Consider the following 27,095-nt stretch of genomic DNA (forward strand, 5'->3'; position numbering starts at 1 on the left):
AAGAAGCATGAAGTGGCTTGTGCTCCTCGGGCTGGTGGCCTTCTCAGAGTGCATAGTCAAGTAAGTATGGGGACTGTATGCCACATCATATTCTTTTCTCAGACTTTTCTTTTCATCTGATTATTCTTCCACGCATCAGGTTTAGAAGGGAATGGAATATTTCCCTAAGAGTCTTAAGGTTCAACTCTTACTTACTGATAAGTAACTTACTATAGGAACTGTGGGTCCCAAAGTCTTGGTGTAGATTTGCATGGTTACACAAATCTTGGGGTCCAATCATGTCATGACATATTGAAAATGCAATTCCTTGCAACTGTTCAGTGCACAGTCTATGCAGATGTCAATGTGGTCCTGTGGAATAGCACTTTTCTACATTTTATTCAACATGTCCTCTTTTTTCCCTGTCTACTTCAGTGTGTATATGCCTATGTCTGCATCTCTGTATCACTGTCATTTATCTCTCCATCTCTTTGGAAGTCACTGGGAGTGTATTTCTCTTTCTGTTGTTTCTTTTGATTTTTCATTTGACTTGTCCTTTCTCAAGCCTCTGCATTTCCATTACTTGTTCCCTATATCTTGGATTCTTCTTTCAACTCTCTCTTCTCTGACAACTTGGAGAAAGATACACTGTTTTATATCTGACAAGCAGTGTGACCACAGCCAAATCAGAAACCTCTTGCATTTCAAATTGCTCCCTTATCAAAGAGAATAAGAGTTCCCTTCTACCTCCTTCCTTGAGGTTCTATGAGAAGGATAGTGTGGGATGGCAACAGCAATGTTAATGGCTGTCATTGTTGAGACTTCCTATTTATCAGGTACCTTATATACATCACTTCTCTTATCCCCAAGATATTCTATTTGGAGGGTTTGTATTGTTACATTCCACCATTTTACCGAAGGGGAGACTGAGACACCACATGGTCATATGGCTTATCCAAGATTGCTGAAAAGAACCTGTATTCAAATCTATGTCTTTGCCATGGTATAGGCATAACATTCTGATAATAATGTACCTCATAAAAATGATTAGAAAATACACAGGGCCATTACAATGACAGTTATACCTTAACACTGACAGCTAATTGTAGCATCTTCTTTGTTTTCTTTGTCAAATGCTTGGTGAAGGAATACCTCTAAGGAGACTGAAGACCATGAGGAAAACCCTCAGTGGAAAAAACATGCTGAAGGATTTCTTGAAGGAGCATCCTTACAGATGGTCCCAGATTTCTTTTCGTGGCTCAAAACTAACTATTTACCCGCTGAGAAACATCATGGATGTGAGTATTTTGGGAGGATGGTGCTCCATAATGCCCCCTTGTTCTCTAGCCAGGCATGGGGCTTATTTGGAGGTGCCAGGTGGGATGTTGAGGTTGGGGTTCCTGCACGGGGCAGAGATACTGGAAAACAGGGACCCCAATCAGAGGAGAAGGCACTCTCATCCTCAACTGTTGGTCTTGGTGACTGGGCCTGGCAATTACCAGGTGGCAGGTAAATATTCATTTCTCTGTCAAACATGTGTCATTAGTTTGATGGCGATTGTTCCTTCTGAACTACATGAGCCACTCAGCTACAGATGAAGAGTCTGCCATCACTGATCAAAAGGGAGAACCAACAGCAAAGCAATTGTGAATCCCCAGGCAGAGGAATTCAGTTTCCACAGATGCAAGAATAACAGCAGTAATAAGTTACTGAATCTGTATTCCATGTATGGCCATAACTATCACTGTGGTCACTGTTTTGAGATTAGACAAAGGGCTTATTTTGTCTTCAAGAATGCCCATGCCAGCCTGAGAGATAGGCAAAGGGTAAATATATGTCAAATGAAAGGGTCACCTGTGTGGTGTTGATTGGATGTGGTCTGAGTTTAGAGGGAGTGGCTGGGGTTGATCAAGAAGGAGCATCTGGAGAAGGGGCTGCTAAGGCTGGGTTTGAAGAGATTACAGAGCTTCTCAAATGAAGGCACCAGGACCTCCTTGGGTGTCCAGTGGTCATAGAGGCCCAGTGGTTATGCCTCTGGGCTTCCCACGTAGGAGGTACCACTTGAACGCTTGGTCATAGAGTCAATATCCTGCATACAATGTAGCACAGGAAAAATATATCAAATGCAGATACCTCTGTGACCAAAGCCTGTGAGCTGCACGGTGGTTAGAAAGTGATCTTAAGAGATACGTGACACCCAGAGGGAGGCAGCAGTTAGGGAATAGAGGGTAGCCAGTTCTGCACTAATCCACTCCCTCCTTCTCCCTGTAGTTGGTCTACCTGGCTAATATCACCATTGGAACACCCCCTCAGGAGTTCCAGGTTTTCCCTGACACAGGCTCATCTGACTTGTGGGTGCCCTCTGACTTTTGCACCAGCCCAGCCTGTTGTGAGTACAGGCACCCCCTACCCGGACCATCCTTCACTTGCCCTGCCGCCCTGTTTCCATCCTTGGCACCTGATGACACTCATCTCTTGTGTCTACAGCTAAACACGTTAGATTCAGACATCTTCAGTCTTCCACCTTCCGGCTTACCAATAAGACCTTCAGCATCACCTATGGATCTGGGAGAATTAAAGGAGTTGTTGCTTATGACACAGTTTGGGTAACAGTGTAACAAATGCTGAGTCAGGACTGGCTATGGAGTGACCACTGCTTGAAAAACAGATGCAGGACCATCTGGCAGGACCCATCCTAGCCCAATTCCCATATATATTGGCTATCATATCCATAGGATATGTTTCTGGGGAGGCAGTGCCTGTGGGGATACAGGAGTAAACAAGTTAGCGGACCCAGAAATTTGCTTGAGGTGTGGACTTGCAGCTCCTCTGCCCATGAGCAGTTCAAGGTTCATTTTGCTGGGAGAGAGGAGAAGGGATAAAAGCACACACTTTTATATTAACAGACTGTTCCAGGCACTTTCAGGTGGTAACTGGTTTAATCCTGCAACAACCCCACACAGCAGTTACTCTGATTAGCCCATGAGACATATGAGGAAACTGAAGTACAGACCACAAGGGCCTTGCTGAGGGCACACATGTGGTAAAATGTGGAGTTAGGCTGGATTTTCAGGGCTGAAGTTGCTGTGGGATGTTTGGGGACAGGATAAAACTGATCTGGGGATCCTGGGGGCAGTCAAGGGCTTCAGGTATCCAGAGTGGGAAACTGGGGGCCTGAGAAGTCAAGGGGCCTGATAAATGAGTTCTCACTCTAGAGGACCCTTGAGAGTCTAATAAACCTATGGCCTGCCTCCCCCAGAATGCCCGAGTAGTTCCCCTCTCTTTCTCTCTTGTACACATTCACAGAAATATACACGTATCCCCAAAAGTGAATTCCTCAGGCAGTAGTTTCATAGACCCCGGAAGCAAGATTGTGTTTTCAGCTTCTGTCTTCCTGGACAGATGCAGAATCCACAGTACATTACAGAGAATGCAGTCCATTCCTGTTATTAAGTCACAGTGATGCCAAAGAGAAGGCTATCTTGCTCTCGTTCATTTTGTCCATAAGATGGCACCAATGGGACCTGGCCTGACTCTTGGTTGCCCCACCTGTACAGAAGCCACGAGGCCAATTTGACTCACTCAGGTGGTGTTTTTCAGAGGGTCAGATGTTTTAAAATTCACAGCCTGTCTCAAGTGGAACCCAGATTCCCCTCCCAGCTTCATCTAACCATCTGTGGGTCACCAAAGATAGAGCCCAGCCTCAATTCTTCTCTGAGGATCTAATGGCAATGCACCCAGCCCAGTCCTAGCCCCACTTCACATATCTGTAAGTGGGATCACTCTTCTCTCCCACAGATTGGGGACCTTGTGAGTCCTGACCAGCCGTTCTGTCTAAGTGTGGCGGAATACGGGTTTGAAGGCAGAACTTATGATGGCGTCTTTGGCTTGAATTACCCCAACATATCCTTCTCTGGACCCATCCCCATGTTTGACAAGCTGAAGAATCAAGGTGTCATTTCTGAGCCTGTTTTTGCCTTCTACTTGAGCAAGTAAGTCTGAGATGGACAATCACTTTCTCCAAATAAGCTGTAAGTTGCTTTCAGTTGCATGAAAATTATAGAACACTTGGTAAAGAAATATCCTGAGATATAATCTAATCCAGGATAACTATGGCCCCAGAGCCCTACCTGGTGTCACTACTGGCTTTTATAAATAAAATTTTATTGGAACACAACCCTATTCCTGGGCTCAAGATCAGTAAATTGGTCTCTGGGGGTGTGTGAGGAGGAAGGCTAATGGAAGACGACAGGAAACAAGTTGAAGGAAAAGGCATTAGGATTTGCTTATGAATTTTATAATGAAGGAATGAGAAGGATGGTGGATATCTTTCCCTCCTCATTAGCATTTCACTGGGAGCCCAGGACCAGCTACCCAATTTGTGGAGCCAGTGAGAAATGAAAGTGTGGGACACAAAAGTGTGGGACCCCTTGTTCAAGAAATATTAAGCATTTCAAGACATGGAGAGCAGAGTTGGGGTCCCTTCTGAGTGTGGGACCCTCTGGACAGTAGAGGTCACAGGCCAGCGGAGCCAACTGTGGGTGACCTGAACCCACACCCTTAGAACTCCCAGGCCTTGGTTTTACTGAAAAATGACAAGGTTGACAAGGGGAAAGCCAAAACACTTCAGCACCCTGTCCTCTGAGGGCTGAGCACTCAGGTCACAGGAGATCCAGGGCATCTTCAGAAGACATAATGGGTGGAGCCCAGCCAAGTGACTGAACTTCTAACCTCCTCTGTGCCACTCATTAGCCAGGAACAGACCTCAGTCTGGATCTCAATCGCTCCTAGACTCGATATCTGCATCTGTACATGGGGACCTTATTAGGGCCTTGGTGGGTGGACAAGCACAGCTCTCAGACTGTGCTGTTGTTACTGTCCTCCAAGGATCCCAGCCTGTCTTCTCTACAGAGACAAGTGGGAGGGCAGTGTGGTGATGTTTGGTGGGGTGGACCACCGCTACTATGAGGGAGAGCTCAACTGGGTGCCATTGATCGAAGCAGGTAGTGGAGTGTACACATGGACTGGTAAGCCTCTCCCTCTGAGGGTCAGCCCAAGTGGTGTTTCCACTACTGTACATGGACACAGGCAGACACCCACAAATACATTCTTAAACATACAGTCACACAGACATATACACCACCCACAACGACGCAGACACACAGACACATGGAAACACACAAGCAGACACATATAAACCTTCACAGAGACACATAAGAACATGCATAGCTAGTCAGAGACACACAAGCACTCACAGAGACACATACAAACACACATACAAATAAACACACAAGCACATAAATACACAAACAACCCATGGGTTCATAATACCCAGGCCTTCTGAGAAAGGCTCTGACCATGGTCCTAAAAGGGTCCAAGAGGTCTGTGCAGCTGGGAGAGGGCTGCACCCACTGCCCTGTGAGGCGTGGAGCATGGTTAGAGGACTCTACAGTGTGGTGAACAGAGGATCAGGGAGAATTTCTCCAGCCTGAACAGAGTTATGATAAGATAACCAACTGTCCAGGGCTACCTGGGACATAGGAAGTTCTCAGTACAGATAAATGTCATTTTAAAAACAGGGACAGTGAGAAAATGGGGGAAACTAGTCTTCTTAGGGAGCAGCTATCCAGCAGTGGAGAGAGGCTGGCTGCAGTCTTAAGACGTGAAAGCAACTAATAAAACAGATATTCCATGTTCTTGGGCACACAGTGGGACAGGGGCTGTAACAGAGAATCAGGAAGGTGGGATCCAGGAGTGACCTGAGGACAAGAGGCATAATTGATAGGATTCTGTGTGATACCCTCAGACAAAAGCTGACCTGTCTTTTGGAGTTTCTGTGAGCTAGTCATGTATTTCCTGGCCAGGGTCTCAGGGTCTGAGCTGGTTGTAGGAGCAGTGCTGGGAAATACCCTCTCCCAGAGGAGCCCCTCTCTCCTACCATGAGAATCTGCTGCCCCTGCAAATCTCCATCTTCACTCTGTGTGCAACCCATTATTTGTTCCCCATCACATACAGCTCTCTGGATGTTTCTTATTGATTTCTCAGTCTTTGTTCATTCATTGAACAGACAAGCATTGAGCATTCACTGTGTGCCAGGCACTTTAGGGATGCAAGGAGATTAAAACTCGCCCTCACACTTAAAAAGGCAGATGTACATGAAGTGACTCGCCCACATAGTGAATTATGACTTTGATACATGCTAGACATGAGGAGAAGGCAATGGCAACCCACTCCAGTACTATTGCCTGGAAAATCCCAGTGATGGCGGAGCCTGGTGGGCTGCCCTCTATGAGTTCTCCAAGAGTCAGACACGACTGAAGTGAGTCAGCAGCAGCAACAGCAGCAGACATGAGGAAGGGTCTACAGAGAGACCAAGACAGGAGACTGATAAACACTGGGGGAAAGACTTCCCGAAAACAATACAATTAAGGTGGAACCTGGAAGATGAGAAGAAATTTGCTAGTCAAAGTGCAGTGGAGTCTTCTAGGAAGGAAGACCAGCCTGTGTCAAGGTACAAAATGTCCTGGTGCATTCAAGTACTGCATTCGAGGATGTCAAGAAAGGTGCTGTGTCGAGAACAAAGGAAAAGAGGGCAAGAGGTGAAGGGCTGTTTAGGAGACAGTCAGGAAGGGGGCAATTCTGGGGAGAATGAGTGACCTTGATGCCCTCTTTCTTCCATTGTCTCTCAGCATCTCCATGAAAAGAAAGGTTATTGCTTTTTCTGATGGCTGTGAGGCCCTTGTGGACACTGGGACATCACATATCAAAGCCCCAGGAAGACTGGTCAGTAACATACAGAAGCTCATCGGCGCCAGGCTATGGGGTTTCAAGGTGAAGGGTCATGCCCCAGGGTTACTTCCAGTCTCCAAACACAACAAGGAACTCCAGGGCCAATCTCTCACCCTCTCTCTCTAACTGCACTATGTTTATTGTTATGTGGTCAATACTCTTCCCTCTATTATCTTCACCATCAATGGTGTCAACTACCCAGTGCCAGCTCCAAGCCTATATCTTCAAGGTGAGGGGACAATATTGAGGGTTGGTTCTCAAACTGGAGCTTGTAAGAACTCTTGGGCTACTGCTGGGAGGAGGGCGCCCTCTGGAGGCCATGTCACCCCATTGCAGATGCTGCTGAGCCCTGTGGCTGGGCTGGTGCCTCCCACAAAACCAATCACTTGAAAGTAAAGGACTGTGTGGGACACTGATCTTCCTGAAATAAATGTGGAGATACCACACCATATGGCATACTGGGAGTAAGGCAGAGGGAAACACTAAGGTCCTCAGTGCTCAAAGAGCTTCAATTCAATCTGAACCCGTAGGTGCATGAACATGGAATTCAGCACTAGCAGTCCCTGAAATAGGCCATATTACAAGGAGAATGGCTGGGGAGAGTCCCAGTGTGATGTCCCAGCATAAGTTCACAGTCTCCCTTCCCTTCTCAAACTTTCCTGGTTTGAATGATAAATTACATGGTCAGCCTAGTTCTCAGCTGCATCTTCCCCTTGCTCTGGCCAGGTGCTTCCTTTGTGAGTTGGGGTACCTGTCCGCTCTGTGGGGAGGTTGGATGCTAATGTGAATAAAGGGTGAACAGTGACTGCTCAGCCCACGCACAGGGTGGAGGCTTCATATCAGCTCCCTGCGAGAGTTCAGAGCAGGCTGATGGGCTCAAAGAAGGCTTTGAGGAAGATAGTGAATTTCAGGAATTCTAAAACCACAAACTCATTGAGCCATATGGAGGGTTGCTTGGTTCTAGGCAAAACTGCACTGGATTCCATGCAAATGGAATCTCAAGGTGGTCTGCACTGGGACACTGGGGACTTACTAGGGGTGATGAGGGCTACGGACTGACCTGTGGGGTTGGGAAACCAGAGTACCTTACCCACCCAAGCCTGGAGGGCCAAAGAGGGTGAGAGTGGGCCGAAGGAGTCTTCTCAGATTTTCTGTCCTTTATTGTGCCCATCTTTGCATAAAGTGTTCCTCTGGCAGCTCCAATTTTCCTGAAGTGATTTATAATCTTTACAATTCTATTATTTTCCTCTAATTCTTGCAGTGTGCACTTACGAAGACTTTCTTATCTCTCCTTGATATTCTCTGGAAGTCTGCATGCCACTGAGTATATCTTTCCCTTTCTCCCTTGCCTTTCACTTCTCTTATTTCCTCAGCTGTTTTTAAGCCTCCTCAGGCAACCCCTTTTCCTTCTCACATTGTTTTCCTGGGGATGGTTTTGGTGACCACCTCCCATGCAATGTAACAAACCTCCATCCTAGTTCTTCAGGCTACCAGACCTAATCCCTTGAATCTATTTTTAATCTCCACTATAAAATCATAAGGGATTTGATTTAGGTTATAGCTTAATGATCTACTGGTTTTCCTTAGTTACTTCAATTTAAGCCTGAATACTGCTTGCTTCTGCCTAAGCATTGGTGCCAGATGACCCTCACCACTCCCAGTGGGTGTGGAGCAATAACATACAATTTGAGGACTGTTACCCTCGGTTTGTGCTTGGCCTTTCACATACTTAGCTGTGTGAGCTTGATCAAGTCACTTAACCTCAGTTTTCTCATCTGGAAAATGGGCACCATGATGATAGTTCCACCTTCTAGATTGCGTGTGTGCCTGCAGAGAGCAAGTGGCCCCAAGAGGGCTTTCTGGGTTCCTGAGTCTGGAACAAATATGAATTATTCTGCCACCTGGGGAGAAGGAAATCTTCTGTTTAGAGGTTATGGCTGCCATCCCCAAGGCTAGCTATTGATTCAAGCCAAATGACATCTCTCTCTGAACCATGACATAGAACTCTGACTGAGCTGATGCTCCCACAGAGCTAATGATTACTGGCTCAGATTATTCCCATCCTCAGCCTTACCAGTCAGCCTTTCTTTGTTAACTACTTCTAGTCTGAAATCACTCTGCAAGGAGAGTTGTAAGGCTTTTGGTCTCTTTTCAGTTTCCCACATCTCCAGCATAGCAACAAGTAGCTGTGATGGCTTCTTGTCATAGCAACAACTATGGCAACTGGTACAGTCCAGTCTCAGCCTGCTAAATGAAACTGTCCCCATGAAAGGTTGTTGTTGAATCATGACACCAGGATTCTTGGCTCCGAAGGAGAATTCCATCTGGGGCCAGAGACGAGGCTTGATCACTCAGAGCTTTTGTGTAATAAAGTTTATTAAAGTATAAAGGAGATAGAGAAAGCTTCTGACATAGGCATCAGAAGGGGGCAGAAAGAGTGCCCCCTGCTAGTCTTCAGCTGGATGTTATATAGTCACTAGCAGTCTGTTAATGACAGAAAGGAATGTCTTAAAACTCTGAAGGCCCCTCACCCATAAGATGCATTCTATGATAACTTGGCACCAAATGGTTCATCTTGGGCCATAAAATGATTAACTTGAATCTTGAAGAAGGGCAGATCACCATACAAATAATTTCATTTACATAGATTGGAGGAACAATATCTGAGTGTAACATACTGGTTTGCCAAGTAGGTTCTGAGCCAAACCGACTTGAAGACAGAGTTTGGGGTAAATGTATAGTACATTAGCATAGCTTAAGACAAACATTTCCATAAGAAAAAGACATTGGTTATCTCTAGGTTTGAGAATAGTTAACTTCAGGTGATACCAGGTGTCATTATGGCAACACAGTATTTTAAGAGAAACCTCCTTTTGAATTTGTATAGAGAAGGAAAAAATATCGCTAGTTTGTTTCCTCCTGCTGCTTAAGAGAGATAAAAATGTCTGAAACTTGCGGGCTATTTCCTCCCTTTGGAGACCCCTGGCCTTCCTGCCTGTTACCCTCTCACCCATTTATCCCCTCACGTTTAAAGTACCTACCATTGCCTTAGAAACCTTCCTATGATTGCTGTTTAAGGACAAAATATGTGTGGAGTTGATCTAGTTTTCTTTCCCAAGCATGATTCCAACTATGCAATGAAGTAACCAGACGTTTAGTTATCTAAATACCAACAGGAATGGAGAAAAGCAAAACACCCAACCTACATTTCTAGCTTGCCCCAAAACAATATTAAAGTGATCTGCTGAAATAATGTGATACACTGGCATGTACACACTAGAAGGGACACTTTTTCTGAATTCATTTTCCACCTAGTGCAAAATATCTACCACAAGCCTCGCCCTCCAGCAGCTGGTCACCTGGTTTTTGCAGTCTCAGCCCGACCCCAATCCCTTTTAAATCCCTCAGTAAAATCTAGAGAACAAACTCAGTCAAAGCTCTCTCTCCTGCAGAAAACAGGTTTTTGTTTTTTTTAGAAAACAATTTTTGGTAACACATTCAAAATCTTGTGCTCCTTGCCTTGAATTCAAGGACCTGCACCAGAGGATAGGAAGCCTCCCCTTCCACCTAAATCTTTCTCCACTCCAACCAGGACCAGAGCCTTCAGTGGTCTCTGTGTCTTCATTGGTATTGTTCAGTTGCTAAGTCATGTCTGACTCTTTGTGATTACATGTTCAGCAAAAAAGCAGGCTTCCCTGTCTTTCACTCTTTTGCGGAGTTTCTTTAAAGTCATGTCCTTTGAGTTGGTGATGCCATCTCACAATCTCATTCTTTTATTCCCTCTCCTTCTGCCCACAGTCTTTCCCAGCATCAGGGTCTCTTCCAATGAGATGGGTCTTCACATCAGATGGTCTAAGTGTTGGAGCTTCATCTTCAGCATCAGTCCTTCCATTGAACATTGCTCTACCACTTCCAAAACAAAACTCTTTTTTCCAAACACCTAACAATATTGAGCATTGATGAAGTTTAGTAGAACAAGGATCTTGTCCTCTGGGAAATCCCAGCACTGCCACCCTGCCTTTCTCTTACCATTCTCTCCACCTGGCATAGAATTGCTTCCCTAGAGCTTCTCCAGCTTGAAATGGCCTGCTGACCCAAAATTGTCAGCTATCCAGGAATTTTTCCTTCCTCCTTCCTTAAAGACTTCTGCCTGCTCCCTGATTGTCCTCTGTACATTAGTTCAGTTCAGTCTCTCAGTCATGTCCAACTCTTTGCTATATCATGGGGTGCAGCACGCCAGGTTTCCCTGTCTATCACCAACTCCCGGAGCTTGCTCAAACTCATGTTCATCAAGTTGATGATGCCACCCAACAATTTTGTCTTCTGTTTTCCCCTTTGCCTCCTGCCTTTAATCTTTCCCAGCATCGGGGTCTTTTATAATGAGTTAGTTCTACCCATCAATTGGCCAAAGTAATGGAGGTTAAGCTTCAGCATCAGTCCTTCCAATGAATATTCAAGACTGATTTCCTTTAGGATGGACTGACTGGATCTCCATTGCAGTCCAAGGGACTCTCAAGAATCTTGTCCAACATCACAGTTCAAAAGCATCAATTCTTTGGTGCTCAACTTTTTTTATGGTCCCAACTCTCACATCCACTCATGACTTCTGGAAAAAACATAGGTTTGATGATACAGACCTTTGTTGGTAAAGTAATGTCTCTGATTTTTAGTATGTTGTCAAGGTTTTTCATAGCTTTTCTTCCAAGGACCAAGTGTCTTTTTTTTTTTTTTTTTTCCACAGCTGCAGTCACCATCTGCAGTGATTTTGGAGTCCAGGGAAATAAAGTCTATCACTGCTTTCATTGTTTATCCATGTATTTTCCATGAAATGATGGATCTGGATGCAGTGATCTTTGTTTTTTGATCTGTATGTACCTCATGAAGACCATCCTCAAGAGAATGAAATGGAAAAAGGCAAAATGGTTGTCTGAGGATGCCTTAGAAATAACTTAGAAAAGAAGAGAAGCAAAAGGCAAAAGAGAAAAGAAACACATACCAATCTGAATGCAGAGTTCCAAAGATAGCAACAACAGATTTTAAAAAAGCCTTCCTAAGTGATCAGTGCAAAGATATAGAGGAAAACATAGAATGGGAAAGACCAGAGATCTGCTCAAGAAAATTAGAGGTAGGGAAGGATCATTTCATGCAAAGATGGGCCAAATAAAAGACAGAAATGGCATGGAAATAAAAGAAGCAGAATATATTAAGAAGAAGTTGAAAGAATATATAGAAGAACTATACAAAAAGGATATTAATGACCCAGATAACCACGATGGTGTGATCACTCACCTAGAGCTAGACATCCTGAAATGTGAAGTCAAGAGGGCCTTAAGAAGCATCACTATGAGTAAAGCTAGTGGAGCTGATGGAATTGTAATTGAGCTATTTCAAACCCTAAAAGATGATGCTGTTAAGGTGCTGCACTTAATATGCTAGCCAATTTGGAAAACTCAGCAGTGGCAATCCCAAAGAAAGGCTATTTCAAAGAATGTTCAATTACCACACAGTTGCGCTCATCTCACATATTACCAAAGTAATTTCTCCAAGCAAGTCTTCAACAATACATGAACTGTGAATTTCCATATGTTCAGGCTGGAATTAGAAAAGGCAGAGGAACCAGAGATCAAATTGCCATCATTCGTTGGATCATAGAAAAAGCAAGAGAATTCCAGAAATTCTCTTTATTGACCATGCAAAAGCCTTTGACAGTATGGATCACAACAAACTGTGGAAATCTTACAGAGATGGGAATACCAGACCATCTTACCTGCCTTCTGAGAAATCTGTATGCACGTCAAGAAGCAACAGTTAGAGCTGAACATGGAACAGCAGACTGGTTCCAAATCAGGAAAGGAGTAATTAAAGGCTGTATACTGTCACTCTGCTTATTTAAATTATATGCTGATCACATCCTGCGAAATGTCCAACTGGATGAAGCACAAACTGGAATCATTGTTGCTGGGAGAAATATCAATAACCTCAAATATGCAGATGACACCACCCTCATGGCAGAACATGAAGAGATACTAAAGAGCCTCTTGATGAAAGTGAAAGAGGAGAGTGAAACATCTGACTTAAACTCCACATTCACAAAATGAAGATCATGGCATTTGGTCCCATCACTTCATGGCAAATAGACGGGGAAACAATGGAAACAGTGAGAGACTTTATTTTTGGGAGCTCCAAAACCACTGCAAATGATGACTGCAGCCATGAAATTAAAAGATGCTTTCTTGTTTGAAGAAAATCTATGACAAGCCTAGCAGCATTTTTAAAAGCAGAGACATTACTTTGTTGAAAAAGTTCAGTATTAACAAAGCTATGATTTTTTCCAGTTGTCATATATGGATGTGACAGTTGGAGCAAAAAGAACAGTGAGAAATGAAGAACTGAAGGTTTTGAACTGTGGTGTTGGACAAGAATCTTGAGTGTCCCTTGGACTACAAGGAGATCCACCCAGTCATGCTAAAGGAAATCAATCCTGAATATTAATTGGAAAGACCGATGCTGAAGCTGAAACTCCAATACTTTAGCCAACTGATGTGAAGAACTTACTCATTAGAAAAGACCCTATTACTGGGAAAGATTGAAGGCAGCAGGAAAAGAGGATGACAGAGAGTGAGATGGTTGGATGGCATCACTGACTCGATGACATGAGTTTGAGCAAGATCCAGGAGTTGGTGAAGGAGAGAGAAGCCTGGCATTCTGTAGTCCATGGGTTGCAAAGAGTCGGACATGACTGAGTGACTGAACTGAGCTGAACATACCCCATAGCAAATGCTAGTTGTAATTGTCAAGTTTCTCCAGCAAGACAGGGCTCCCCAAAGCCCCAACACATATCCCTAGTTAGTCTGCATCCATGCACAGAAGTCACTGCCTAGCATTCACAAGGCATTCAGTGAGTTCTGATTTCAGGGGGACCTCCATTTTTGTAGACATAGAGGAGCAAAGGACACATTTATCCTCCTGTCATAAACAACTTGAAAGTAGAAGACATAAATGAAAGAGCAGTTTTTTACATCAAATGTCAGGCAGCAGAAAATGGATTCCTGAGGCGGGGAGCAAGCAAGGTGAGTTCTACAATTGCCCTAACTCTATAAATAGTTTCCAACACATACATGGATGGGCTATCTAAGCACAGACAAACGGTATCCCCAAGAAGACAGATTTGAGACTCTAGATAGTTAGAGTTCATAGGAGAGAGCTACACACAGAGAACTGTGCAAGTGTACAGGTGATACCCTTCCCGTTTTCAGCAGAGAGTTGATAGTACTGGTCAGGATTACAGGGAACAATACTTGAGTCTCAAATTGCACCAAGTCTAATGGTGTCCCCACCCACCAGCATGGAAATTACTCATAATTCCCATGACATCAGTATAGTCCTGAAGACAATATTGCCTTACTAGTGGGGAATACTAAACATGGTCTAAAGGCTGGTATTATATCAGCTAAAAGACCTGAACAGCAAGCCTTCAAAAAATACAATTGTTCCCAAGAAATTAACAGTGTTTGCAAACAGTGCCAGGAATAGTTTATAAAAATTAAGAATATCCAGCATCCAAAGGGAAAAAATTGCCATATCTAATATCCATTTAAAATTTCCATATGAATTGTGAAAATATTTGTCCTAGGTAAATCAAAATATTGTAAAGTAATTATCCTCTAATTAAGGTAAATACATAAATTTCAAAAGAAAAAACTTTTTCCAATGTGTAAAGAAGCAAGAAAATATCCATAATGAAGGAAAAATCAATTAGTAAAAACACAGTTAAAATATACATCACATAATTAGCAGGAAGGACATTAAAATGCTTCCTAGAATAATAATCTTTACATTTATGAAGCTGAAGAATATTGAGTGTGTTAAATAGAGACATGGAAAATAGGAATGAAAAGACTGTGGGAAAAATTAATTGTGCATCACAGAAATTTGAAACAACTTTAAGAATACTGAAATATATGTAAATGGAACCCCACAGGAAGTGAAAGAAGGAGAATAGAGAAAAGAACTTCATAATTACTGGCTGAAAAATTTCCAGATATGATTAAAGCTTTAAACCCATTAACACAGAAGTTCAATTAATTCAAAGACAAGAAATAGGACAACTATTCAAAGGTGCATGATAATTCATTGTTTAAAACAATCAACCAAAGAAATGTAACCAGAGTGAAAAACAGACACAGTAGAAGAAAAAATGGGAAAGAGAGCAGATTAGGCATATGAAACAATGATAGCCAGAGGACACTGGCACCACATCTTAAAATGCTGAGAAATATAATTGACTCAGAATTCTATACGTCAAAAAAAATACATATTAAAAACAAGATAAAATACTTTCTCAGACTTGAACAACTATGAGACTGCATCACCACCAACAGACCAAAGTAAAAAGAAATGTTTTTTAAAAGGTCTCAAATGTGAGATCACCATAATTCTAGCCATATCAGTCCTTCAAAAGACCTTGATCAGGAGAAACTAATATTAAAATAGAAATAGTCATTGTGTTTGTACCCACTTCTAGAAATTATTGCTAACTCCTTCAGTACTGGATCTTGCAATGCTGGTGGACTAGATGGAGAAGTGATGTGAACAGAAATAAGGAAGGTGAGACAGGTAGGTCAGAATGTGAGATAACAAAGACAAGATATTTAGAAGCTGAAGAATTGAGAGAGATTTGGGATCTGGGTTGGAAAAGAAGTTTTCAAAAAAAATTGGGTCATGTGGTGCATATAATCCTCACTTCAGTCCTTAGAAGATCTCTACTGACCAGTCTGCCTCTTTTATCTTGAGCACAGTTCAGGTCCATCTAGCTGTTTCTCATTGCTGTTCCTTCCTCCTGGCTCCCACACTGTGCCCAGCCATTCAACCTAATCCATTCAGAAAAGGTTTGTTCTTTAAGGCAGACACTGCAGGCTACCTACATAATGATCTATTATCTGTTACTCTTTCAAAACTGAAAATAGGTTGTTATATAGCCATGAGCCCAGTAGCTACAGGACTGCATTTCCTGCCCACCCATGCTCTTAGTCATGACAGGTAACTTAGAGATGCAAGGAGATCAGTAAGATGGATTTCTTGGAAGCCTGCTTTCAAGGAGCTGATTTAGCTGAGAGATGGGGCTCTTCCCTTCCCCACCTACTTCCTAACTGTTGTCTGGATTTTAGTTTTGATGGCTGGAACTCCTGCAGTTGTATTAGACAATTGTGTAACCTTGGAAATGGATAGCACCCAAGCTCTGGCTGGCCCACCTCCAGCTTTGTTCCAGTGAGAGAGAAAAATCAAATTTATCTTTCTAAAGTTATAGTTGTTTTAGTTTTTTGCAATGTGCATCCAAACTTAATCCTGATACTACTCTGTGTTTAATATGATACAGCCTTATTATTTTGTTGGGTTTAGTGAATATATTTATATTTTACATTTCTCTAATTTTTATTTTAATAATTGATTCATCAACCATTATACCTAAACTGTATAAATGCAAAATTATTATTTTAACCATGCTTTCCTTTAGATTTTGCATTTTTATAATTTCTTTTTTTAATTTATTTTATTTATTTATTTATTTACTTTATTTTACTTTACAATACTGTATTGGTTTTGCCATACATCAACATGAATCCGCCACAGGTGTACATGTGTTCCCAATCCTGAACCCCCCTCCCACCTCCCTCCCCATACCATCTCTCTGGGTCATCCCAGTGCACCAGGGCCAAGCATCCTGAATCCTGCATCGAATCTAGACTGATGATTCATTTCTTATATGATATTACGCATGTTTCAATGCCATTCTCTCAAATCATCCCACCCTCTCCTTCTCCAACAGAATCCAAAAAACTGTTCTATACATCTGTGTCTCTTTTGCTGTCCCACAATAATAGTGAGAGACTTTAATACCCCACTCACACCTATGGATAGATCAACTAAACAGAAAATTAACAAAGAAACACAGACTTTAAATGATACAATAGTCCAGTTAGACCTAATTGATATCTATAGGATGTTTCACCCCAAAACAATGAATTTCTCCTTTTTCTCAAGGGCTCACAGAACCTTCTCCAGGATAGATCACATCCTGGGCCATAAATCTAGCCTTGGTAAATTCAAAAAAATTTAAATCATTCCAAGCATCTTTTCTGACCATAATGCAGTAAGATTAGATCTCATTTTTATACTTTCTTATCTTCTTTCCTTTCTTGTTTTCTCCATATTTGTACAGCCTGGGCCATCCCCTCTCATAACCTCATCTATATCCATATTTGGAGGCCAAAACAGACCAAGAGCTGTGTGGGAAGAATCTAAGAAGAATGAATTACAGGCACATGAATGAAAGTTGGTGGCCCTTGCTACTCATCATGAATGTTCTTCAGTAGGATCACGTTCCCCTGCCCTTCTGTGTGCCCACCACCCCCAGGTTTGCCATGACCACGGAAGATTCTTCGGCCAGTGGAATTTTAGTAGAGGTGATATGTTAGTTCCAAATGGAAGTATTATTTTCTGTCCCACGAGCTGGAATGCACAAGTAATGAGAGGAGCCTGGAACAGCCATGTTAGACCAGAGGTAAGTAGCACAGGTAGAAGATGTGACAAGAAAGAAGTGGGCCCCCATCTCTATGGAGAGACCTGCACTAAGATTATATGAAAGAGAATTGAAATTGTATTGTATTTAAGACAATGTTATTTAGGGTTTGATTGCAGTCGTTGTTGAACCTGTAACCTAACACTCAGAATAACTGATTTTTGTGTTAGCATTTTCTTGACATTAGGGTCTGAATGAGACAATATCTACTAACGTATACTTTGAAGTGAGTCAAGTGACAGCCCTGCCCTCTGGAAGCTGCAGTCTAGTGTGGGATTCGGAAACTCAAGCAAGAACAAAGCCACATGGCAGGACAGTTTCAAGATCCTGTAGGAACCCTTGGGAGGAGAACCTCAATCAGTCCTGATCTCAGGAGGTTGCTTGAAATAGGGACAATCCTCTATGTTTCTCCTCATAAATAGGCCATGGTGCCAAGTTTCATGTAAAAGTGATTTATTTCAAATTCCTTCCAGAGTATTTTCCCTTTTGATCCAGTGCTTAAGATATGCGTTTGAGTCCTGGTTTGGGAAGATTGTAAATGCCCCAGGGGAACTAAGCCAGTGGGCCACAACTACTGAGCCTGAGTGCCTAGACCCTGTGATTTACATCAAGAGAAGCACAGGATTGAAAAGACAGTGCACTGCAATTACAGAGTAGCCCCTGCTCGCTGATAATAGAGAAGTCCTGAGCAGCAATGAAAACTTAGTGAAGCGAAAATGTTTTTAAAAAAATTCCTCCAATTAAAATAAATAAATATATATTAAAATATTCTCCCAGAGAAACCAGTGAGGTCTCAGGGGAAGCAGGACATGAAAAAGGATGAAACCAGTCTTGGTCTGATACCATGCAAATCATCGAGAGGGAAGCTACAGCCTGTTTTCATAGGGAAATTGGGATGTATGTTTTGCCTCAAACTTGCCCCAGGGCAGGCTGCTGCTGCTGCTGCTAAATCACTTCAGTTGTGTCCGACTCTGCGTGACCCCATAGACGGCAGCCCACCAGGCTCCCCCATCCCTGGGATTCTCCAGGCAAGAACACTGGAGCGGGTTGTCATTTCCTTCTCCAATGCATGAAAGTGAAAAGTGAAAATGAAGTTGCTCAGTCATGTCTGACTCTTAACGACCCCATGGACTGCAGCCTACCAGGCTCCTCCATCCACGGGATTTTCCAGGCAAGAGTACTGGAGTGGGGTGCCAAGGCCTTCTCCGCAATGCCTTCTCCGCAATGCAGGGTGCCATTGCCTTCTCCGCAATGCAGAGCTGGGATTTCACTCTCCCACTAGCGCCTCCCTCTCATGCTTCAACTAACACCCAGCTGGTGGCTCCAAGCCCTTGTATTAGATCCTCCAAAGAGAAATCAAAGGTGACACTAGAAGCAAAAGACAGCAAAGCTCAGGAAAATGTAACCTCAGAAAATGTCTAGATTTCTGCACCCGTTCTGCCATATCCAGCATCATATCTGAAATCCTGAGAGTCTAAGGAACTCCATTGGTCTCTACATGTAAGCATTTTAAAAAAATCAACTTTTAATCTATATAGGAGTATAGTTTATTTACAGCATTATGTTAATGTTAATTGTATGAGAAATTTATTCCATTATACATAGACATGTATCCATTCTTTCCTAGATTCTTTTCCCATATAGGATATTACAGACTATTGAGCAGAATTCTTGTGCTGTACAGTAGGTCTTTGTTGATTATCTGTTAAATAAAATAGTATACATATATTAATCTCAGACTCTCAATTTATCCCTCTTCCTCCTTTCCACATTGGTAACTATAATTACTGTTTTGATGGAGGGGGTGTCTAGGCACTTGTTGGATCAGGGTCTGTTTTTGTGAGAGTGCAGTGGCCAGGGAAAGCAAGCCTGAGAGAGATTCATTTGAGATAATGCTAAATGTTGTGAAGGACCTGGCCATGCAAAATCCTGGGAGAAAAACATTCTAGATGTGGGAAGTAGCCCCTGCTAAGGACCAAGCTAACCAAGTTTAATGAATGGCTACCCTTCCACTGTCAACCTTTATTCCATGGTTGGAACTTGGCCTACAGGTCAACCACCATGAGCTCATCCCATGCTTCAGTTGTGAGTTAGCAGAAATGAGGCATTTCAGCCTTCCCAAGAAAGGAGAATCTGAGTCTATCACGGGGCTGAATATGCTCTGGACTCAGGGACGTGTCCACAAACTGGTTATCACCAGGAGCATCAGGTGCCAGGGGCACCACCAATGCCTCTGACTATCTCCATGTACTTGTTCTCAGAAGTAGAAACGCCAAGTAACAGATAGAGCAAAAAAACAAGTAATGACTCTTGTTTCATCTTGCCCTGTGTGAATCCCATGGCCCTTTGACCACACTGCTCTCTGCCCAAAAACTCTTTCCTCTTTTGCTTCCTCAAAAGTGGCTTGTGAATTACATCAGCACCTGACTCTGAAGCCTGGTGGATGGAACTCAACTCACAATCATCTGGGACCCAGAGATGTCCAGCCTTGTCCTGAGTTTGTGTCCTTTTTCTCCAACCAGATTCATAAACCAAAGTCCCTACAAAATATAAGGGTGATTGTAACTCTTTCAAGGCTTTTGAATCTCCAAGGTCTATTTGGAGCATCAAAGAGGGAACACATTCCCCTGCATCCAGGCTAGTCTCAGACCTTAGCCTCCCTCAGCCAGGGGCTCCCTGAGGAAACATAAGACGTTTATCTAAGATGCCCGAAGGCTGAGAAGAGAATCCTTCTCACTCTTAATGCAGGTTTATGTTATCCAGTCACCCAAAGATCTGTGTTGTCTGAATGAGGAGCGGGAGCTCTGAGGATTCTGAGTTGCAAGTGAGTCAGTCACAACATCAGGACTGCCTCCTGGGGTCACTACAGCTGGGGCTCCCCCACTGTGCCTGGAATCCAAAAGAAACTGCCCTGAATATTGCTTTCCTGCTGCTACATGGAGGCAGGTCTGCTGATAAAATGGGAACCAGAGTTGAGGGGCAATGGGAAAGGAACTTCTACTCTGGTGCCTGCAGATATCTGAGAGGTGCCCATCAGTGGATGCAATGGAGTTTTCTCTCATTTTTCCCTTTCTGGAAGTCTCCTGGCCTAAGAACCAGAGTTACTGGGTTGCAAGTATTCACTAACTTACCTGCAGCTTTAGAGTGAGTCATACCACCCAGGGTTCAGCTTCCCATCTCTTGGATGACAGAGACTGGACTTGCTCCAGAATACTTGTTCCAGACTGAAGCCCAGTGCCAATCAGTGGACAAGAGGCACAGAGGTGCGTGTTGCTGAGGATGCTGAGGTTCCCTCTGGTGGGCAGGGGGCTGTAACTGTCTGGTGATGTTCATGGGTCCTGGGCTCAGAACTGAGAGTGGTACACCACTTGGCACACAGCTGCTGTGACACCGAGGACCTTAGAGGCCTTGCCCCCTCAAAATTGCCATCATTTGGATTCTGTGGGATGAGGTCAGGTACTTAAAAGTCAGATGTTACCCATGGGGAAGTTTGTAGATTCCTCAGCAGAAACCCAAATTAGGCTGATGAATCATCTCTGCTAAAAAACTCAGAGAACTATATATGCCAGGACTCTTAGACAAATTAGGTAGTATTTTAAATACCATTAAAGTAGGTCATCTTTTGGATAACCTGCCATTTGCTCTCTGGCTTGGGATGACACCCACAGTTAGAGTGGAATCAATGGGCTTTGGGGGATGTGGTCCCTCTCCCTGTGACTCAGTAGGAGTGAGTGCAGCTCTCTCCCCTCCACATCTGGTGCAGGAATTCCAGCAGGAAGGACATGACCTCCAAGTTTAACGAGAAGACTCAGGTAGTTACGGCCCTAAGGTAGGTGCTATTCTTTTCCCAGTGCTTCTTCCTTCCCTCCTGGGTCCTGTGAAAGCTGCCCACCTCCTGGTTATTGGGTTCTGAATTCCTCCTCCCTTCTCTTGCAAATATCCATGCAGTCCCACTTGTGGCTTCCTCTCTACCCAGGCCCAATCCCTCACATGCAGATGGCACTAAAGAAGGGAAAACCAAGATGGGTCTGCCCAGTTCATTCTTTCTAAAAATGTCTGCATTCCTTCTGCTTCCAGACCCTGTCCTGAATCATTAACATCTCCAGCTAGATGACTCAGCCTAGCAGGATAATGTAATGCAGATGGTGGGGGGGCGGTAAAGTTGTCAGGTGTGTGGGATGGTGTTCAGATGACAAGAGATGAGTTGGAGTAAGGAACATGTTGTCCTCCAAACACTCATTCATTGGGGACCTGCCTGAATCTGCTATCTTGGGCTCCTCAGGGTATCTCTAAGACAGAAATTTAAAAAAAAGACTTTCTCTAAACTTCTTACTACAAAATGGTTTCAAACATAAAAAATATAATAAAGAAGAGTATCATAAACCCTATATTTTATCATTTGGCATCAGTAACTACAAAACTAACCTCTTAGTCCCACGGGTTGTCATAGACTGAAGACTATGCAGCATCAAGGTGATGGCCAATTAATATCCCGGTGAAGACATTCTTGACTTGAATCAGTCTTTCTCTTCTTGCTATCTTCTCACATGTGATGGTTGAAGGGAACAAGAAGAGGGAGAATAAGAGAGAAAAATAGGGAGAGGCTAATCCCATCATGAGGGACCACCATCAAAATCCCATGTCAACCTGGGTACCTCCCAAAGGTCCTACTTCCTAATACCATCACTCCATTGGGATTCAAGGGTGGACACAATTCAATCCATAACAACTATGCAGATCTGTTTTTAAATCAAGACAGACACTCATTTCATTCTCTTTTACTTCTTATTCATTTTTCCTGAAGTATTTTAGGGACAAGATGAACAATTGACAAAATGTACATAATGAGTATTTGGGGTAGAATAATGGGATGTTAAAAAAATGCTGTTTGTTCCCAAAAAATTAACATTTAATATGGAGTCCATTTGCAAATCTTCCTGATTCTCAAAAAGCAGATGTCTTTTCACAGTTTATTGAAAGAATGTACTCATATGTTGCACTTGGTTGTTCTTGTTTAAGATGAAATAACTGTTCCTCTTACAATTTTAATGCCATTCATTTGTTCAGAAACTGGGAGGAAGCAGGGTGGTTTTTCTTATAGAATGTCCCACTATTGGGTTTAGAGCAGGAGTTCACAATACTTGCACAGTTGGTCAAGACCAGTACCAGTCCTTGGTCTATTAGGAACCAGACCTCCATAGCAGGAGGTGAGCTGCAGGGCAGTGAGTTGGCTTCATCTATATTGTAGCTGCTCCCCATCACTCTCTCATCACCCCTAGAAGAGACAGTCTAGCTTGTTTTCCTGGAACGGTTTGTAGTTACATAACCTATGGTTAATAGAAACAAAAATAGCTTAAATATTGATGATTATTTTCCTTTCTCAGTGCTCAGAATGATGAGTTGGTGCCCTAGCAATCTATCACAGTGACAAATTGGATGTTGCCTGTTAACATTTGGACATATTTGGCCAGCTTAAAATTAAATATTAAAAACCTAAGATCACGGGATTCAGCCCCATCCTTCATGGCAAATAGAAGGAGAAAGGGTAGAAGCAGTGACAGATTTCTTCATCTTAGCCTCTAAAACCACTGTGGATGGTGACTGCAGCCATGAAATCAGAAGGCATTTGCTTCCTGGCAGGAAAGCTATGAGAAACATAGTGTGTTGAGAAGCAGAAACATCATTCTGCCCAACAAACTGGTAGATGTTTGGCTTTTCATTTGGAGACCTAAACTTTCTGTCCATTCCCCATTGGTCTTTGAAGTCCCTTAGCTTTCTGATCCTTCACGATTCCCAAGATTACTTTGTGCATTTCTATACCCAGTCCTGAAATCAGCCATCTCTTTAAGAATCCATGCATCGTCTGATGGGAAATGCATTTAGAAGCTACACGTTAGACCTCAGAATAGTCACTGTTATCAAGTTGTCATTGCTTGTAGGCTTTACATTGGTCAGAGTAGAAAAGACACATTTTCCTTAAAAAAATTAAATTAAAAGGAATATAATTAGTTGGTACAAACTTATGCTTTCAGTTCAAGGTTTAAGACAGCAGGGTTTTAATTAAAGTTATTTATGTTATGAGTGAACCTCTTTTTCTAGCCACTGAAAGGCTTACATCAGAACATTAGTTTTAATTCTTGTGTTGCTTTTACCTGTTAACATATATATGATTCTGTCACAATAACAGAAGCAATATGAGGAATAATAAGTTTTTGAATATAGTTTCAGATTTCTTTCCTGTATTTCTTTTGATTTTTTTTTGGTTTTGTTTTGGATGGGCAGTATTTTTATTTTTCCTTAGAAGATATTCCACTCTGAATGTAGTCATAATTGTGAATTTTAAAGCCACTTAAGTAATGTGTTGTTATAGGCAGCTAGTCACGACTTGATGCAATTCGATTTATCAGTCTTTGTTCTCAATTTGTTCAGTTCAGTTCAGTCCTTCAGTCATGTCGGTCTCTTTGCAACGCCATGGACTGCAGCATGCCAGGCTTCCCTATCCATCACCAATCCTGGAGCTTACTCAAGCTCATGTCCATCGACTTGGTGATGCCATCCAACCATTTCATCCTGTCTTCCCCTTCTCTTCCTGCCTTCAATCTTTCCTAATATCAGGGTCTTTTCCAATGAGTGAATTCTTCCCATTAGGTGGGCAAAGAATTGGAGCTTGAACTTCAGCATCAGTTTTTCCAGTGAATATTCAAGAATGATTTGTTTAGGATGGGCTGGTTTGATCTCCTTGCATTCCAAGGGACTCTCAAGAGTCTTTTCCAACACCATAGTTCAAAGGGCATATATTTGTGTCATTTGTCAGTTATGTCATAGTCCCCTTGTTGGGATTTAACCACCAGAACTGAATTTAAACAATGTGCAAAAATGAGTGTTATGACACAGTGCCCCATCTACACACATCTGGTGACTAGGAGAGGCTCCTGTTGTATTCAAGGGGCAGTCATTGATAGATCTCATGCAGGAATAGGCCCTGGGAGTCCTGGATGAGTCATTCAATAAGATTGTCTTTGCTTGGCTGCCACTGTTGTTTTGTCTTCTTTGATTGGGAAGACATTTCAAAATTGTCTTTTTTGTATATTTGATTTGGCAGACAAAATTTTTCACAGCATAGACCCTATGAGGAAATTATATCAGAAATATATCTATTTATCTTCAGCAGTTAAACTCGTTGGTTTGTATGTCCCTGATGATATTTCCTTATAAATAGAAAGGAAACACACATGTTCAGTATGCATTCAATCTCTTTGTAAATCAACCAACATGAATTAAATTCCTCTCTGTCCCCACTGCACTCCCAACTCTAGGCGAGAAATAAAAACCTGCAGAGACTGAAGGCTGATTCAAGCACATCACTGTGGAGATTTCATTCCCACTGTTGTTTACCGCCACCCCCCCCACCCTTTGGGAAAAAAAATTAGCTGCTAATATTAAAATCAGTACATTGTACATAAATATGCAACTTCTGACTGATCTTGAAAACATGGTCAACTGGTCTGCTTTCCAGCATGGTTGAAGTGTAGGAAAGCCTGCTTCCAGTGCTGTGCTGGGAGGGTTCTGTGCTGCCCAGGGCCTCCTGGGGCCATGAGTTTGTGAGAACTAGACTATCTTAAGATATCTTAAGATATCTTAAGATAGCATATCTTAAGATATGCTAGCTATCTTAAGATAAAGCCTACTTTTGTCTTGATCAACTTTGACTTTGAAGCCTTTAACCCAGAACCCAGAACACATTATTTACTTGTACATTTTGGATGATATAAAATACCTTGTGGATGCATATGACATTTCTTCCAATACTGAAACCATACAATTGAAGTACTACTCTGCCCTAAATCTTTGATGCAGACTGACATCATAGACTGCCCCTGATATCTGCCATTAGACCCACTACCTAAAGCCTGTTGTATGTCCCTGGGCTGTCCCTGAAGTCTTCACTTCGCAATTTGACAACTTATCCTCCTAGCAATCTCCTCTCCAATGAGGACAGCAACGCATTGTCAGGGTCCAGCCTCAGTAGAGTCCAGGGATACCCTCAGGATGAACAGGTCAGTGAAAGATGACACGGGGAGACCAAGCTTAGGTGAAGTGGGGTCTGCAGCTTTATTTTTAAAAGGAGCTTTTATACCCTGAGTTACACATTTCCAAAAGTGAAAGATGCAGAGTCATGCAGAGTCAGCTCAACATTCCATCAGTTTTGACCTTTATCGAAACCAGGATGTTTTCTACATACCTTTCCATTTACAAGGGTCTTATGTTATGTACATTATCTTTTGGCCCGGAGGCCTGTTGACATTTTATGACACTTTTCTGGTAAAGGTTGGTCAACCAGAAAACTTGTTTTCCCTTAAAGTGTTTTTTCTTTATTTTTTCAATCTGTGTCAGCCTCAGAAAGTACTAAATAAAGTTACATTCTTATGGAGCAAAGGTGCAGTGGGTTACAACAACAACAACAAAAAGAACTTATTAACTCAAAGGTCTAATGTTGTTAATGCCAAGGCTACTACTTGTTTTTCCTACATTCTAACTATATTAACTAATGCACTCCCAGGCACACAATGGATAAGGGATATGGAAACTTGGCAGCAAGCATTGGCTCAACAATGAAACCCTTCACCAGTACTATTCTAATAATTTTTCACCCCCCAAAGGGCTCTATGCCCATTAGGACTTTTAGAATGCTCAGGCTTCCCATGCCTTTTATGGTTGGGAAGTTGTGAACAATCATGTGAGTTAGTTGCAAGAGTATGGATAAACCCGCCAAGCAAGCTAAAATGCCAACAGAGGGGTTTGAATTAAAATATTCCTTTCATGCCCAAGAGACTTATTAACTAGAGCCCTAAGTTGATTTTCTTCAGAGAAAGGTGGTCAGGGATGCTGCTACTGCTAAGTCGCTTCAGTCGTGTCTGACTCTGTGCGACTCCATAGATGGCAGCCCACCAGGCTCCCCCGTCCCTGGGATTCTCCAGGCAAGAACACTGGGGTGGAGTGCCATTTCCTTCTCCAATGCATGAAAGTGAAAAGTGAAAGGGAACTCACTCAGTCCTGTCTAACTCTAGCGACCCTATGGACTGTAGCCTACCAGGCTCCTCCATCCATGGGATTTTCCAGGCAAGAGTACTGGAGTGGGGTGCCATTGGTCAGGGATAGCCCCCTGTTAATGTCAGAAGAGTTGGTGAAAGGCATAATATAGTAAACAGTAGACAGACAGACTTTGGTTTCAGGGTAGATGCTCGAGCAGGTCGACGGAGTCCCTCGAGTCCTCATCAGCCTTGCCTGTCAGGTCTCCTCCACATGACCTTGTCATGGGTGGGATCTCCTGTGCTGGCTCCCGGCAATGCATATCTCATGAAGTGGCTAGGAAGATGACATGAAACCATGAATGTCAAGCATGGTCCTTAGTATCCATTTTCATGATGTTCTTAGCAGTTTTTTTCTCCAGGAAGGCAAGGTTCTCCATCTTCTTAGATGTCCATACAGATCAGTTTGATTTTCCAACCAACCTTCAAGGAAGAGATTGCAGTTGAATTCTCTGTATTCTGAGAAGCTTCAAAGTCCACTTACCAAGGACACTAATGAAGGAGAGATTTTGTCGAGACCTTTGTGTTTTTTTCAGACCTATTTTTGGCCTAAAGGCCTAAACTTCAGCATGTTAGAGCATATATAATTAGGGACTCTGGGTCACCACTACATGCTAAGAACCTGAACTTTCCTGAGTACTTGGAGCCAGGAGAGAAGC

At 42.8% G+C, this 27,095-nt stretch overlaps 1 protein-coding gene across 1 annotated transcript; it reads left to right on the forward strand.

Annotated features, from left to right (window-relative positions):
* On the forward strand, positions 1-19,877 carry LOC113886001 (pregnancy-associated glycoprotein 1-like). Its single transcript, XM_027531950.1, is given in 10 exon segments — positions 1-60; positions 1,127-1,277; positions 2,251-2,368; positions 2,467-2,585; positions 3,778-3,971; positions 4,891-4,982; positions 4,985-5,006; positions 6,669-6,809; positions 6,897-6,997; positions 19,870-19,877. Coding segments are annotated over 10 exon segments (999 nt in total). The 5' UTR covers positions 1-7.
* Positions 19,878-27,095: the final 7,218 nt, after the last annotated feature.

Source organism: Bos indicus x Bos taurus, chromosome 29, assembly GCF_003369695.1.
Source record: "Bos indicus x Bos taurus breed Angus x Brahman F1 hybrid chromosome 29, Bos_hybrid_MaternalHap_v2.0, whole genome shotgun sequence".
Taxonomy (NCBI): Eukaryota; Metazoa; Chordata; class Mammalia; order Artiodactyla; family Bovidae; genus Bos; species Bos indicus x Bos taurus.